This window comes from Galleria mellonella, unplaced genomic scaffold (genome assembly GCF_026898425.1).
Source record: "Galleria mellonella isolate WM207_F2 unplaced genomic scaffold, CSIRO_AGI_GalMel_v1 utg78, whole genome shotgun sequence".
NCBI classification, from domain to species: Eukaryota; Metazoa; Arthropoda; class Insecta; order Lepidoptera; family Pyralidae; genus Galleria; species Galleria mellonella.
Genome location: NW_026442151.1, coordinates 2,444,937 through 2,461,559, shown reverse-complemented (window position 1 = coordinate 2,461,559; position 16,623 = coordinate 2,444,937). Strand labels below are relative to the sequence as shown.

At 31.8% G+C, this 16,623-nt stretch overlaps 1 protein-coding gene across 4 annotated transcripts in view; it reads left to right on the top strand.

The window, feature by feature from the left end:
• The window catches only part of LOC113517314 (transmembrane ascorbate-dependent reductase CYB561-like), a 74,143-nt gene extending 58,717 nt beyond the window's left edge, over window positions 1–15,426 (top strand). Inside the window, exons 3-6 of one of the 4 annotated variants that reach the window (XM_031912332.2) lie at window positions 6,658–6,893; window positions 7,701–7,903; window positions 8,889–9,058; window positions 11,886–15,426. In XM_031912332.2, the coding sequence (XP_031768192.1) occupies window positions 6,658–6,893; window positions 7,701–7,903; window positions 8,889–9,058; window positions 11,886–12,036 (760 nt within the window). In that variant the 3' untranslated portion in view covers window positions 12,037–15,426. Of the gene's footprint in view, window positions 1–6,657; window positions 6,894–7,700; window positions 7,904–8,888; window positions 9,059–9,763; window positions 11,091–11,885 lie in introns of those variants that run through there. The other 3 variants (XM_031912331.2, XM_026901966.3, XM_026901967.3) reach the window with 3 other exon arrangements.
• Window positions 15,427–16,623: the final 1,197 nt, after the last annotated feature.

Sequence of the window (16,623 nt, the reverse complement as noted above, 5' to 3'; positions counted from 1 at the left end):
TTGTTTATGAAAATTGGCAGATTATTCCGACATTGTCATGCTTCGATAAGTTTCGGTATGAATTATAAAGTATTTCACAAATAGTTAAACAACAATTTTATAGCATTTGATTCAGTAACCAAATAATGGATTAACATCATAATCATAATCTACGTTAAGCTCTACGCTAATTTGATGAGATCACTCACAAACTGCAATTGTTTTGTAATCTTGGTTATTAAATTGCCCCAAAATATGTAGGGAAGATTACACGAGCTAGTAAGCGAGCCATTGGAATTACGCGAGTCAGAACAGTGGTGTTTCGTAACAATAATTGTAGTGTACTTTTTCTAGAGCACTTCCTCATTAAAATTGAACGGACTCTCTTGTACCGTATCCTACTATATGGTACAAAAAAAAAAAAAACTAAACGTAGATTGAATATACATATATAAATATACTTGTATATTCAGTTTACGTTTATTTTTTTTATTAGATGAAAATGGTCGCTTATGTCTTTAGGCTAGATGCCTTATTAGTATTCCGCTTATTGGTTTATATTTGTGAAGTACCAGTTCGGGATAATAAGCGAGGTCAGTTTTGCATGGTCTCGATCAAGTGACTTGATTTCATCTTTCCCTTCATTGGATTATTTTTTATACATGAATAAAATAGTGTATTTTTATTTTTTAAATTCATATTTACTTTTGTATTGTCGTAATGGAGTGAATTCATTAATAACATGGCATTTTATGGAATGGAGGGACGTATTTACCAGAGGGAGACTTTGTACAAAAGATGTTTGCTTGGGCACCTCTGTGTTTGCATGGCTGTGTTTCGGTTTGAAGGGTGGGATATGACAGTGAACTTGCAGGGTACATAGGAATAACACCTGAGTCCTCAGGAATGACAATGCATGGGTGGTATCATGGGCGAAACAGTATAGTCTGTTATGACGATGGTACTGCATCAGGTGGGCCGTTGACTTGTTTGCCATTCTAAGTTGAATAAAAAAAAGTATAAGTAATTGTATTTAACTCTAAATAGGTTACAAACTAATAAATCTGTTCTTAGCTTATCAAAGTATCTTAATTTATTGTAATAGAGAAAGCATAACATAATTATATATAATACTAACAGTATCTGTCACCTATTTGAGAGTAAAGCGTAATATCTAGTGGCAATTATCTCTACATATCTAAAGGTAGATCTAGTAATGCGCTTTCTAGCTTCCAAAGGAGATTTAGTTGCGTCTGCATTCTCCATGACGAGTGACTTTCATGTATCTGCTATGGAAAGACATCATGTCTGTCTTATACTTGAATATTCACATATTATACACTTTATCTTGTTGATTTATTTATAAGATCATATAAGAAATACCAGTTATGTTAATAAAACGGTATTGGATCGGTGGAGATAATCTATCAGACACGAATTAATTTATGCTAAGGATTTTTCTAAAAGTCGGTGTTGAATGTTATACTAGTGAAACTAGATTTTTTTTCTAATTTCTTATAGATGTGTATATTCTCTACGACTAACTGTATAAAAAAGGTTCTGTTATTTATAGGTTTATCACAAAAACTCACGTATACATTTATTTAGAATTAAAAATAACATTAAGTAGCATTGAAATGTAGCAGGTATTGTTTGGATACAATTTTTTTAAATTTACTCTAGAAAGGATATCCTTTCTAAAGTAGATAATATTATGGGCTAGGCCCCTTGATAGTTCATTTTAAAAATTTAATTTCTATTTTTATAATAAGGAAGATAATCAAGGATTCGGTTCGTAGTCAGTTTAATGGTGAGTAGACCTGAACCCTTGGAATTTAATATCAAATTACTCGAAGTTTGCCGAGCTTTGAAATTCATACACCTTTATATTAGTGGATACCTATCGTATTATTTAAATAACATCATGATATGTTTGGCTTCTCATTCATGAATGTCTGTTCATACGTTGTCTATTTGTATCGGGTATTGTACTGGCTATTCTAACTTTCATAACAAAATATATAGTACGCATTGCTACTTCTCGGTAGAAATAGAAATAGTAGTAAAATGATGGTACCACTAGACGAATTATACAAAACTCTAAGACAAGTAAATTTGCGAAACTCATGTTTCACGGTACTTTAAATGTAACTAATCCGACAGTTACGGACGGTCGGACACGCGTTCACACACTAATCTGGCACACGAAACAAATTAACTCATTGACCATACCAATGTCGTTCCGAATGTAACTTCAATGTGACAGGAGGATTTTATGTGTCAATAGAATTGAACAGTAGACTATAATATGGCGTTACTTCAAGTGTTTGTCTTGATAATACAAAAGTCTGACATGATAATAGCGAAGTACAGTTATTGGCAAAAAAAATATCTAAAAGTATATTTTTATTATTACAGACGAGTTGAAAATATTGGAATATGATATCTAATAGTCATATGAACACTTAAAACAATTGACTAAACTACTATAATAAGTACATTATTATCATAATTGAGATGATTATCATTATTTGTTTAATGCTGAAAATAGGTTTCCTCCATAGACTGCTGCAAGGAAGGGTCCTGAGCCACCTGCTTCCACTGACAATTTACATTTAATGTATAATATTTTTATTATAACATTTAATTGACAAAAAAAGCTTTTACTTGACGAAAACCTTTTATATAATCACAAAATTGTTATATAATCCACTGAGCTACAAGGATATTACGAAATCCTGAAATAATGAATGGATTACCTGTTTTCAACGTTTTCTTCGTAATAATATAGGTATCAGTGCAGAAAAGTACCATTTTTGCTGAACCACAACGCCCTATAGATTTTGATCGTATCTTTTTTAATAAGTACTTATTAAAAATATGTATGATATAATTATCTTTTCGGAACCGTAACTGCATATAAGTTGGTTGACTTCCCAGTAAGACCTTTCTCTTAGATAAATGTTATCTAATAAATTTACAAGTACCTTTTCTTCCAGTCTCTCGCTCCAATTACGTGTTCTTACGTATTTGATACAGATAAGTCTGTTATTTAACATGAACAGAAGCACGAGTAGATCTTCCTTCGATATGATCAGAAGTGGCTTTTCTGTTTCTCGGTGTAAAGTTCAAATACTATCAAATGCTCATATTGTTTCTGGCGTTTATTATTTCAGCACAATAATGACGACTGTGTAAAAACATTCCATGGAAAGACGCGAATTTCTATGAAGTTTCCGTATAAAAGTGATAAGTTTGTTTTTTGAATAATTATTATATAATCTCATTACGACGTATGAATGATTTTAGAGATTATAGAAATACTCATGAAGTATTTTACTGATTATCTAAATGTTCTGAGTATAGTTTTCTTATTGTTACTACCGTACACTTCAAGTTATATTCAAATTAATTCAAATAAAAAAGGAACTGAGATAACTTCTAGAGATAGGAATTTGGATATTATAAATGTTCAGTTAATGTTGATAGCAGATATGTTAATGACGAACAAGATGCTTGTCCGGCGTTCTCAAGTAGGCCAGGAGTACCATGGCCGGTGGGGTCGACGACCGAGCCCCCCCGAGCCCTTCGCAACCGCTTCTAGACCCTGCATTACATTTCTCTTCATTGGTGCATTGCACGAATTACAAGCGCGAGCAGTCTCGCTAGATCAAACAACTTGTTTTACCACTACTTTTTGTACAAGAATTTTATAGAGCACTTTCGAGACATTTCACTGTTCTAGTCTATGAGAATGTAATTATATCTATTGGAATATCTATGGTTATATACCATAGATATTCCATACATATTACAAATCAATATAATTAAAAAGAAACAATTATATTAGACTCGTAGGTAATGTGCGAATCTGTATTGCATAGTTGGTGAAAGCGAGACCCTCCCACCCGGATAGTGTTTATTCTTCTTTGGGATCACATCGTGGTCAATGCGTAGAGAGTTTGAAATGTGCCTTTACGGTCACGTAACGTTTTGTGAACTTGCCACAAAAGGCTTATTCTTTCTATTGTTAATACGTCTTCACAACGATACAATTGAATGCGTAATAACAGTTTATTTTATAAATCGATCATTTTAAAGTGAATATAGAGATAAAATTGTACCTTTGGCGGTCACTGATCTTATTTGAGGTTAATCAAGTTATCTCGTAGATTGCTCAATGGCGGGTCTTTGGTGACATTGTACGGTTATTGTTCATTTCCTCTTAATTTAACTAAGCTATTGGCATTATTAACCATCATCAGTTGTTACACTTACAATTATACATAGGTACATAAAATCGGCGGAGGAAATGAAAATTGGTAGGTCAGCAAACAATTTATTTATTTATTTATTCTTTATTGCACAATAAAAATTTGTACAAGTGGCGAGCTTAATGTCATATGGAATTTTCTACCAGCTAACCATTGATAACAATTGATAGATATGTTACAAATATAGATATATAACAATCCACAACAACTTTTTTAATAGGAAATTGAATCAAGAAATAAATTTCTGAGTTTTTTATATGTCAATTCAAGCTATTTACTGTGACTTTTATTCCGCGAGAAATCCGTTAACTACTGCTTCTGTGGAGATAAAAAAAAAAAAACTTTTATTGGGCTCACTTTCATTTTTAATAAGGACCCAATGGTTTAGCTATACCTACGTTAAGCACGCAGTAAAATATTTCTTTTTATAATTATAATACATTAGATAAATTGATAGCAATGGTTAGTTTAAAAGAGCACCTTTTTGATAAAGATCATCTTAAATTTTTACATGGGATTTAAATATTTTAATCAAATTGCAACATAATTTTGGGAAACCTTAGGCCAAGTTGTAAGGTAGCTGCCACGATATGCCGTCACTTTCACGAATGACCTATCACGAGCACTGGTCAACCGGTGTCGTAGCAAATTGAGGGGCAAATCCTAGGCACAGTTTATTGAACAGTTTATTGAAGGCAAGTCAGAATTATGAATATTATTATTTATAATATTTTATAAACTGCATTTTTATTTAACTGATAGCTATACTATGTCACTTTAACTGCGTGTATTATTATAGAAGTATGTAATAACCCAGTTTTCATATATATAATCAGTGAATTTTGATTATTTACACAAACTATAGGACGTTCGTGTCACACTACTGCGTCTAACAAATTGACTAATTGTCTTCTATCTACAGACTAATCGAAATATCCAACCGAAAGTCAAAAGTTTTTTTAGCATTATTATTGGTGAAATGTGTTCTTGCGATGATGAAACTTGCGCTTCTGCTTACCTACGAGTAGAAGTGGACTTTCACCGCGGGAAGTGCGTCTCTGAGATGAGTATTGACTGACATACTTCACACCATTGTATGAAGACATTATAGTTATCCACAACGACAATAAAGGTGATTGAATTGAGTACTAACAATGGTATATGTTTTGATAATTAATTAAAAAATAAAATAAAAAAATACTCTCCTTAACATAGATATTAATAATAACAATAGGGACGGTATATTAAATAACTGGTGAATGGAATAGATGAACAAAATAAGACCAAGAAAACGATTTTTTTAAGTACATTACTGTATTCAAATAAAGACTTATTTTATTACCAGAGAGAAGAGCCAGAAATTATACGTCGTAAAGAGTATCTCGTTTTCGTTTACGATGAATATATTACTATTCCGTTATTCAAGATTCATAGTCGAAAATCTATCGAATTATTACAACTATTAAACCCGACAGTAATTAGTAATCTGTCGTAAATTAACTGTAAAAGTTTGTCATAGTGTTACGTTTGAATTGATTGCATAGGAATACCGATATATGGTTTACATCACAGAAGAGTACAAAGTTTAAACTTAAAATATAAATTTTTTGTACAATACAAGATAAGCATAGTAGATTCATTAAATGTAAAAAATAATGATTAATATAGAATTTGCAAACAAATTTTGTAACACAAAAATGTAGTGGAATTGAAAATCTTCTTTAAGAGGGTGCTTTTAAATTTAACTAGCCACTTGACAATCATGATACAGCACGATTATTTTTTTTAAATAAAGAATGTTACGTGAAAAATATACAAAAGTCCTCGTTCCGTGACGTGACTCCCCTGCCGGATGGCTCAATGATCTCACATATCCCACGCTACCTGACACCCTTCTATGTCTTTATTACTTCAGTAATTTGAACTCCTATATCCAAACAGGTAACTCGGCAGGTAAAGTAAATGGAGGCTGCGGTTTCCGCACTCGTAAACATCCCGTCTACTTCGGATAAATCAATTGCAACGTAAACACATATCATAGCATTTAATTGGTTTTATCTGTATCTACTTATTGGTTCTAATAATCAATTAGTATTTTTAGATTAATAGGAGTTAAGTTATGAAGGATGTGTAAGCTTTCGCTAATAATAAAATAGCGAGAGGAAATAAGGATAACTATCTTTGTTAGATTTGATATTTGAGATTTAAGTATTGATTCTTTAATAGGTGTACGCTTTATGACTTTAGTTTGTCGGAGTCCGGTTTTCATTGTAGTTTCTTATATATTTTTTTATATAAACATCTACTTACATAATCCCACAGATATTTGTGTTAAATTTGGTGACAATATTTAAAGAATAAAAAAGACAACATTTTATTAAAAGTATTTAATATTTTTTTGCAGTCAACGGACCCGTTCGTACGAATCGGACGACCATGAACGAGGAGCCTGCGAGTGGTGCGAGTATGCGCTGGTCATCACCCTCGCAACCATCCTGCTCATCGGGGTGTCAGCTCTTACCATCTTCTGGGTATTCTACTACCGTGCCGGATACGCTTGGGCTGATGAGAACCCCGCTAAGCAGTTCAATTTGCATCCAACACTTATGGTGGCCGGATTCATCACCTTCAGTGGATTTTGTAAGTTAACCATTTAAAATAATTTTTAAGATAATTTGAAACTACTAAAACTTATACTGAAATTCTATCTACTGCCAACAATCAATAAAATGACAATTGATCAGCTAAGATCACCCTCATTTCTTGGGTGCGTGGCCCACTACCATTGTCCGTGCATCCCATTCATTTCTACCTCGTACATCTAGGTTGTGAAATGAGCTCCCATCTTCAGTTTTCTCCTTACAATATAAAATAAGGCATTTTAAAAAACGTGCTTGCAAACATTTAAAATGTTGGTAACGCACAAGCACCATCTCTGGTATTGCAGATGTTCAGGGGTGAAAGTGGCTTTTCATTAGGTGGACCGTCTGTTCTTTTGCGTTTCTAACATTAAAAAATGTTTTTATTTCACGAATAATTAAATTGGATGTAACAATAGATGACTTTTGCCACACCTAGCTTTCAACAATATTTCTTTCATAAGTCGTATACTCTTTACAAAGTAGTTGTAATTTTCATACATCTGTGATAATTTATCAACTAAGCTCTCCTTGGTGGCTCACGTCCTTGCAATGTGTCTTCTCTATCTCTATCTTCTTGCAATTCTCTATCTACTTCTATGCTTAGACGAGCGAAAACACTGGTATGGATTGCTGAGTGATAATTTTGGAAACAACCAATGAAAAACTCATGCAAAAATTATAAGTTTAAAGCCTTTGTTTTATTAATCCAAGTCCATATTAATGTCAAGTTTTTTTAGATTTCTACATTTTATAAATATGTCAAAATAAACAAAACATTACAAAATCATGTTAATTCTCTTTCCAGCGGTGTTGCTCTACCGTATCTGCCGGTGCTTCAGACGTATCTACGTGAAGCTTCTGCACGCAATCTTCCACGCATTGGCCTTCCCCTGCATCGTGATAGGCTTCCTCGCCGTGTTTGATTACCACAATAAATCCGGGATCAACAATTTTTACTCCCTACACAGCTGGATTGGCTTGGTTGCTATGGGACTGTTTGGAATTCAGGTATGTACTTTCATCTTAGCACATACGAGTACATAAATAAATTAGGTAATTAAAGCTCAGTCTACTGTAACTATTATCGTAAGGAACTGAACTTATACCCAAACATATTTAAATTAGATAAGGAAAAGGGAGCACCTCTAATCCTTTCTTGGATTATACATACCTAAATGTAACCTGTATAGTGTCAGTATGGTTATTAATTATAATACTATGCATAAACTAGTAATATCGATTTATTTTGTATTTCCAATAATGTTTAATGTCCCTCTTTATTCTTCATATAGAACAATTATTGTTATATAACAATGACACATTATTTAAGCATATGACAAAGCTTCCCCGTTTATTTGCATGTTTATGAGTTCCTCCGTTAAAAGATGATAGTACATATACTGTAATTATGTATTGTATATCATGTGTCATAATCCATATTTAGATCACAAATTTATATACTACAATAAGTACTATTACTCTTTGATTAATTAATATAATAAACGAGTACAGCACCTACAGATATATTACTTGCAAGTACATTCCTAGGTCTTCGTAATACGAATTCTAACGGTTTCATTATAGGCAAGTCATGTAAATTTTGCCCTAGTGACTGGTCTCTGTTGGCCACTGGTAGGACAGTTTTAACATGGGCGAGATGTCACCAGAAGTAGAATAGTTAATTTGACATTCTGTCTACCTCTTCTTTGGTATATACGCGTGAGATTATGTTTTAACCTGTAAACATCCTATACGATTCATTCATTCATATTGGCTGTTATTGGTTCATTGCTAAATATAGGTTTATCCTATAAGGGGGGTTTTATCAATAGTTGCCACGCTTGGCAGACGGGTTGGCACCCACGGGAAAGAGACAGATGGCCCAATCTATGCCGAAACTACACGGTAATAGTATAGACTATTGCATAAACATAAGTTCGATAAATAATTAAAAGGTATAATAAAAAGTAATAAATCTTTTTTATGTGTTTAGTACGCAGTCGGTTTCTTCAGCTTTCTCCTACTACTGATCTGCAACAAAGGCACAGCTGGTTTCCGTGCCTCCCTGGTCCCGGTGCACGCTGCCTTCGGTATTCTGACCTTCGTGCTCGGTGTTGCTGCTTGCCTCACTGGTCTTACCGAGAAAGCACTCTTTGATATAGGGTACGTAAATTTTATACACTTCCAACAATGGACATTTATGCCTTGTAGTTTGTGTCTGTTACTATTTAGATTTCAGTTTAGTATTTTACTATGTAATTGGAGAATGTTATATGCATTTGTTCATAAAGAAATTTTAAGTAATCTCTTGGATTATTTAAAAGATATATAACTAGTTATTTTAAGGTCACTTAGTAATTTTATTTTAAAAAAGTTGTTAATGACATGAGTGGAATGCGGTGGAACTTCTTCAGCAGTTTTTTTATGAGATTTCTAATGGAGTAAAATAATACATGCAATTTCTCCAATTACATACATTACGAATACATTGCATTATATGCAAGAAAATTTTGGTACAAAGTTCAAGCTTCAATCAATATTTCAGTTGGTTGAAAGAAGGTAAAGTAGGAAACTAGTGCATGCGGCATGATTCTTATATGGTAATGTGAATTAGTATTAATTAATTTAATATTTGAAACAAAAGGTTTTTTTGCATATAATAAAGTTAAATATTCGTAATTTTAAATTTTTAGAAAGATTACAATTACATTGGCACCAACAGATGTATAAAACTTGAACTCTGTACGTAGTCTGTGGTAATACTGCATCTATGCACTAAAATCATCGCATGAACCGTCATCTTTTGTTTTTGTTTTACGTTTCTATTGCCTGTTTTGTGTCAGTTGCTTGTATGTGTACGTATTGCAGCACCGAAAGGTACAGCGCGCTGGTGGACGAAGCAGTTATCCTCAACACGATTGGTGTCTCCATGATCGCTATCCTGGCCGTGGTCATGTACATCCTCTCGAGAGACAAGTTCCGTGCACCTGAGACGCGAGATGGACACATAAGAGCTTCAGTTGACCTTTAGATTTCACAATATCTAATAGTCATAGGTTTATTTAGAAGGATTACATAGGAGTTATTTTTTTATTTTTATGTTTGCAAAACAGAATGATGTGCCTTAGTCTTCCAACTTAAATTTATTTGACGAACGATTTAAAATATTTTTCGTAATTTTTTTTAATTCTGAGATTATTTATTAGTGCCTATATTTTATAAAACAAGTACCTACCTGCTCATAACAGAGTAAATTTATATTATATTTTGATATAAAGATTAGTTAATAATTCTTAGATACATATAAAATGTGTCTATCAAAACAAATACGAAATAAATATTAGGTAAGTAATTAAAATAAATAAGCATAAATAAGTTCTATTATGTAAATGTATGGATATTTATGTAAAAATTAAATAGATAAAGCAGTCTGTTATTAAAATTAGCGATACACTACAAAAAACAGATCAAAATTTTTATTTTTGATTACAGAGTAGTCTGTATGAATTGGCTTCTTGGCTTAAAGAAAAAGTAAATCTACGAGCACGTATTTCGTTGCGTAATTTGCATTCCCACAAGACAATGATATCTATGCTGCTAATAGGCTGGTCGACTTATGAGAACCTTGTTCTTTTATGATAAATGTTCTGGTTGTAATGAAACACGGAACCAGTTTTTATAATAATTTAGAAATGACCAAAAGAGTTTCATATTTAAAATTGAAAAAGCATGAAGCTGTCGCCAATGGAGTCTTTTATAGCTACTTATGTATTTCTAACTACCTTAAATAAAATTATTGGTTTTTTTTTTAGCCTTATTGAATGATTCAGGAATATTTTTTTAAATATCATAATTTGAATCTTGTTTATGGTCCAATAATATTCACAGATGAGGCTACATCTTTTACAAGATTGATGGTCTGTATCAGACCTAGTTAAACTTAATTTAAAGATAGGTATTGTTATACATCATATTTTTTTTTTAATTTTTAGAAATAATAATACTACTGTGTTAAACATACTTTTTATACAAATAGAATAAAAAATAATTTAAATTGTTGAATTAAAATAAAATATTTATGTGGTACAAGATGAGTTTTAATCTGCATAGTGCTTTCTGTATTTGTGCTGTGTGTATAATTACTATATTTATTCCTGTTTATCAGATCTTATGCATGTTTTATTCATATAACGGTGTAAGTATATAAGTATCTGTATTATATATATATCTCATTATCATTATCTAATTAATTGTTTACTAAAAACAGCTTGTATGTTTTGGGGTAGTGGCTTTGTTTGGTCTTTTTAAAATATATTGTCTAATTATACAGGTACGTATAATATTTGGTGTTGTTTCTGTATTTGCTGAAGTTACAGAAATTAAATTATTTGGTATAGTTTAAGATTGGTGAGTGACATATGTAGGTTTTGAAATGAACTATTTAATGAATCTTAATATCTGCTATTTATTATTAGTTGCATATGAAGTGGAGACGCTTAATAAAAGAAATAATAGCTTACCAATTTAACCTAACAGACTTTAAACAGTGAATGTGGAACATTCCTGAGATATTTTGAGATAGTGTCGAAGTTTTTATAGAATTTCGTCATGTGACAAAGTATGTTAGTATATTGTCTAAGTAATATAAAAAAAAAAGAAAATACGGGATTTATTATAAATATAAAATATCTTTGGAGCTGAATATTGTCCACATTGATAAATTGAAAATAATGAATGAAGGAAAAAGTTTAAATGGTTTAATATTTACTATCGTAAGACGGTTAAGGTATAAATGTTGCCAGTCTTACGATCTGAAAACTCACGTGAGATTATATATATAGGTATAATTAGTGCAACAAAAACTGAGTGTTAGGAAATGTATTATAGTTAAATTAAATAATAACTAATGGTAGAACAAGTACTGCTTTCCTGTTAGGAAAATGAATATATTTTATATCTGAATACTAACCCTGGGGCATGCGGTGTGCAGGGCAGAGAAATACTCGTCGCTGACCGAGGAGTCTATCGTGGTGAACGCCATCGGAATGTCGATCGTGGCTGTCGCCGTGGTGGTGCTGTTCACGGTCCGCGGGACCGGTGGCTACCGTCTGCGCAAGGTCGCCGCTCAACACCCGAGCTAAACTTTTAACAATCAACGACTACACCATAGCAATAACATATGGTAGTTCGGTGACAAACCCGGCTCATTTCAACGGAATATTGCATTCGTATGGGTAATTTGACAACGATATTTTCTGATATGCAGGGTGAAATCGAAATTCTAACATTCTTTAGAGTTATGTTTCTTATACTAAGTTAACCTACAGTTGAGTTGAGCTATACAGATCGTGCTAGTGAAAGGCTCAAATTATTTATGCTTTTTCCACCCATGTTTATTTGGGGAGTGTTCAGTTTTATTGGAAATCTACACGATTTCATTCTCTATATCTATATAAATATGTTTTTCGAAGTATTAAATTTTATTTAATTATAGTACAATACCTTTCTATTTTATGATGTAACCAGTGTTAATATACTCATTGAGTTTTTTTTGTATAAAATTGAAATAGTTATTTCAGCTGAATCAAAATTTTAGATAATTGTTTACTAAAATTAAAATGAACATCTGTCAAATTACTTACGTCTTGCTAACTAACTGCAGTGTAAAGAAATGGTTGACGATTGATTTCTATTAAAAGGTCTAATAAATGTTGTGACATCGCTTACATATAAAAATAAAAGCCAGCTATGTACTATGGTACTAAACTTAAGGTAAAATACAGTTGTAATCGAACGACACCGCGACGTAACGTTACTTGATCATTTAATGGTGTCCATTACTTTAAAAAATCGGGAACGTCTAAGAACTTAAAACATTATGAATAAAACGAGGGTTTCCTATTTTCCATAAAATTTTATAACTTTAATGGATTAATATAAGCGACTAAGATGTAAAGAATTCTTTAAAAATCACCTTTTACATGATGCCGTGGTTTGTCTCTAAATGAAATATTATTTAACATTTTCAATCGACTTACCTTCGATTTTATGCTTACAGTATTAATAAGTAAGAACACCATGACTAAGTAATTTCTCTAATAAGCATAAATTCGGACGGTATCTTCCATTTTTTATTTGTAAGTAATGAATTTCATGAATAAATGAATAGAAAAAGACATCGTTAAATAACATGGAACTCAAACATTTTAATGGTGTTTAGAAAATTCAATTAAGTTTTATAGCGAAATTAAAGTTTATTGGTTATTGTGACATTGTTTAGCTCAATTTGTTAACTTTAGGTTATACAAATTATCTCGGTAACATTGTATGATTGTCCTTGCGGTTGTGCATCGTTCCATTTTGAAATTTTTAGATAATATATTTCACTCCGTCTTAATCTATATTTCCTTTGCCTATATTAAAATCCGATATTTTTAATCTATTGAAACAAAAGATCAGTGATCATAATAAATTCTTATTTTAAAAATATCGCATTAATGTAGGTATTTGGAAACTGCCAGTAGTCAAAAATTATATGACTGATGTAGATTGGAACACGTATTGATTTTTTTTTCAATTCCGTGGACATGTATACATTACTAGAAATGAAGTTAAATGATACTATTTCAATTGAATTGGACATGAAAGTGTAAATTTTGAGAATCATAAATTGAAAAATAAAATATGAAATCGGTCAACAATAAACGCATTCATTTCCACTTCAACATCCATTGTACTCGCTGTTCTGTGGTAAATTAGCGGTAGAGTTAGTTCAGTAATTTGCCGTGTGTAAGGTATGGAATTGGTGTGTGTAATGGTTGAGTTGATGTACACGAGCCAATAGATCGCAATATATACCTACCTACATTGAATTATCAATTTCAAACGAATATTTCAGAGGCCATACACATTTTAGATACCTATGGAATTTTGGTATCAGCCCTAAAGTAGGTTTTAGTTAAGACAATTTAGATGTAACTTGTATATAATTTTTAATCTAATTAATGTAACGTGCGAGTGTTCGATAGTTGTAGAATGTGATGAGTTGTAGTATTATACCATTTAAATATTTATTAAACGAGTACGAAATCGTATATCGATAAAATAAAAACATAAATTGCCCTATGACGACTCCATTTGCAATATTTCAAAGTTTTTGTTAGATATTATAACTTCGTCTATTTATTACTATTAATTCGATAAGGAATATTAATACTTAAGGTATATAAAAACCGGCCAAGTGCGAGTCAAGTATCGCTCTAAAGGTTTCCGTACATACATGACTATGTTGTTTAACTGTCAACGAAAAAATCTTTAAGCTATAATTTTGCTGAATCGACTTATCACTAATTGTTGTTCAAATATAATTTCAGAAACATGAAATTCCTAAATAGTTTATATTTGCAAATAAATCTTATAAAAACTGGTCTAAAAGTGACAACTTTGACGGCCTTTTAGTTTCTGAAGGAAAAAGATAGTAATTTCTTTATTAATATTCTATAAAATATTCAAATGTCGGGCCTGTAACTCATTCCATTTACGAGCTAGATATATGTGACACACGGACAGACGGCAGTACCAGTAGGTAGGACTTGTAAAAAGAAAACAAGAACCCTATATGTGTCTGCGTCGTAAAACGTCTGTTTTGCGTCACGTCTTTACAAACGATTGACTACTGTGTATTTATACAAAGTGTTCATCCAAGTTGCCAAATTCGATGTAAAATCAAGTGGTCATGTTTGTTATAATCAATTATTACTATGTATTATTACGTACATATATATAAATACATGTAGCATGTTTATCAATAATTATAGGATAATGCTCAAGGTGTTTAATTTTATAAGAGGATTATCTACATATTATTTCATTATGTAGTGCGTCGTGTTTTCTATTAAGTAATTAAGATTTATGAAAACATAGTGTTTTTATAAATTTGCATTCCAAGGAGGCACAAAATGATTTTCAAACATTCTTTTTGAAAATATACAATCCGTTAAGACTGCATTCATTCATAAGTAGGTCCTTTTATATCTGACTACAGGATTTGTGATGATTTTTGCGAGAGTATTTACAAATTTTAAATATTCCAGTTTTTGTGGATCCCTTTGAAATATTGGGGCCAAGTTTTTATATTATTATAGATTCCCCGATTGTACAGCGGTCACAGATTTAAATTTTCTTATTAGGATCGACCACTATTTACCGATTTGTAAACGAATAAATGTAATTCATTTGTGAAATACACCAAGAGATTTATTATAGTACCTGCTTATTGATGTAATATTTAAGAGTATATAGAAATGTTATTTTCAGTTATACAAATAAGTTGCGATTTGATATACATACCTACATGAGATTACAAATTGTACATTTCTTTATATATTTGCTGTAAATTATCATTGAAATATTATTTTGAGTTGAGTTGACTGCAGTTGTAGTATTGGTTAATATGAATTTTATCACTGTTTTAAATTTTGAAATATTTATACGGCATTCATATGGTACATTAAAATACTTGTATTAAAGTATATGTTGTATTATTTATCTCCCCAAAGAAAAATATCCATAAAAATAGGTACCAATATGTAAAACGATTCCTGTTGCATGTTAGTACCCGTTTTCATTAACGCTAAATCGTAATGTTAAGGATGGTTCCTACGCAAAACTACTTGTTGAAATGTCAAATGGGCAATTAAGAGCTTTGTACGCTATACTAAGTCTATGATTAAGAGCGTCCAAAACGAAGTATAAAGGCATAGAGTCCGTGTGGTTCCGGCATAGAATAGGCTACCCCTCCTTTCCTGTGGGTGTCGTTCGCCACTTAAACAACTTAATAGTAGAGGGATGAGCGGTAGCGTCGTAAAATTGAAAAAAAAAAATATTGATTCATTGATAAATTTGTCACGATCGGCTAACTGGCCTGTTTTCATTCTCATAGATCACCCTTCACTCGTGCTCCGCCAGTGTATCCCGTTAGCGCAGGCGGGGTTACCATACCATTTTCACTCATCGAAAATAAAAAAATAAACAGGGAAGACTTATGTCCAGCAGTGGATAGTTAACCTCTCAACTGTGCGCAAAAAACGCAAACAAAAAATGCGCATCTGTGTCGAGTCCGCTTAGAGGACATATAAATAATAATGACATATACAGTGTTTTGTCGAAACAAGCTTAAATTATTGTAAACAAACCACCTCTTGTCCCTGACGTCAAGAATGTATGTAAAATAATAACATAGGAGACCCACTTAAGTGTCAATTGAAGAGAGACTTTTTTGGTCCATGTTTATAAACAAGTGCTGTATAAAAAAATGTATTGGAACATAAGCCATTTTATTTTTATTTTATCAAGTATATAATATTGTACAAAAAATATATAATTTTACATTCTGCATGGTCTTAGTTTTTTAATAATAGAAAAATAAAAGGTAATTTATAGGTGACCTCATTTTATTTCTAATAGAACCATTGCAATGCAATTCAAGTCGAGTGTAGTGTAAGAAATTACATATAGAAACTAGTTGGAATATAAATCTAATCTGAATTTTGTATAATTCCAATTAGATTTCGGAAAAATCAGGTTTTTTTAAACCTATACGCTTAAAATACCTAGTCTGTGTAAAGTCCGCTCACGAGACGCCACAGATGTGGATTTTCCACCATTGTGCATGACACAGTTGAAAGGTTAACGGCTGAAATGATATTAAAGTATGGTCAATCATCATC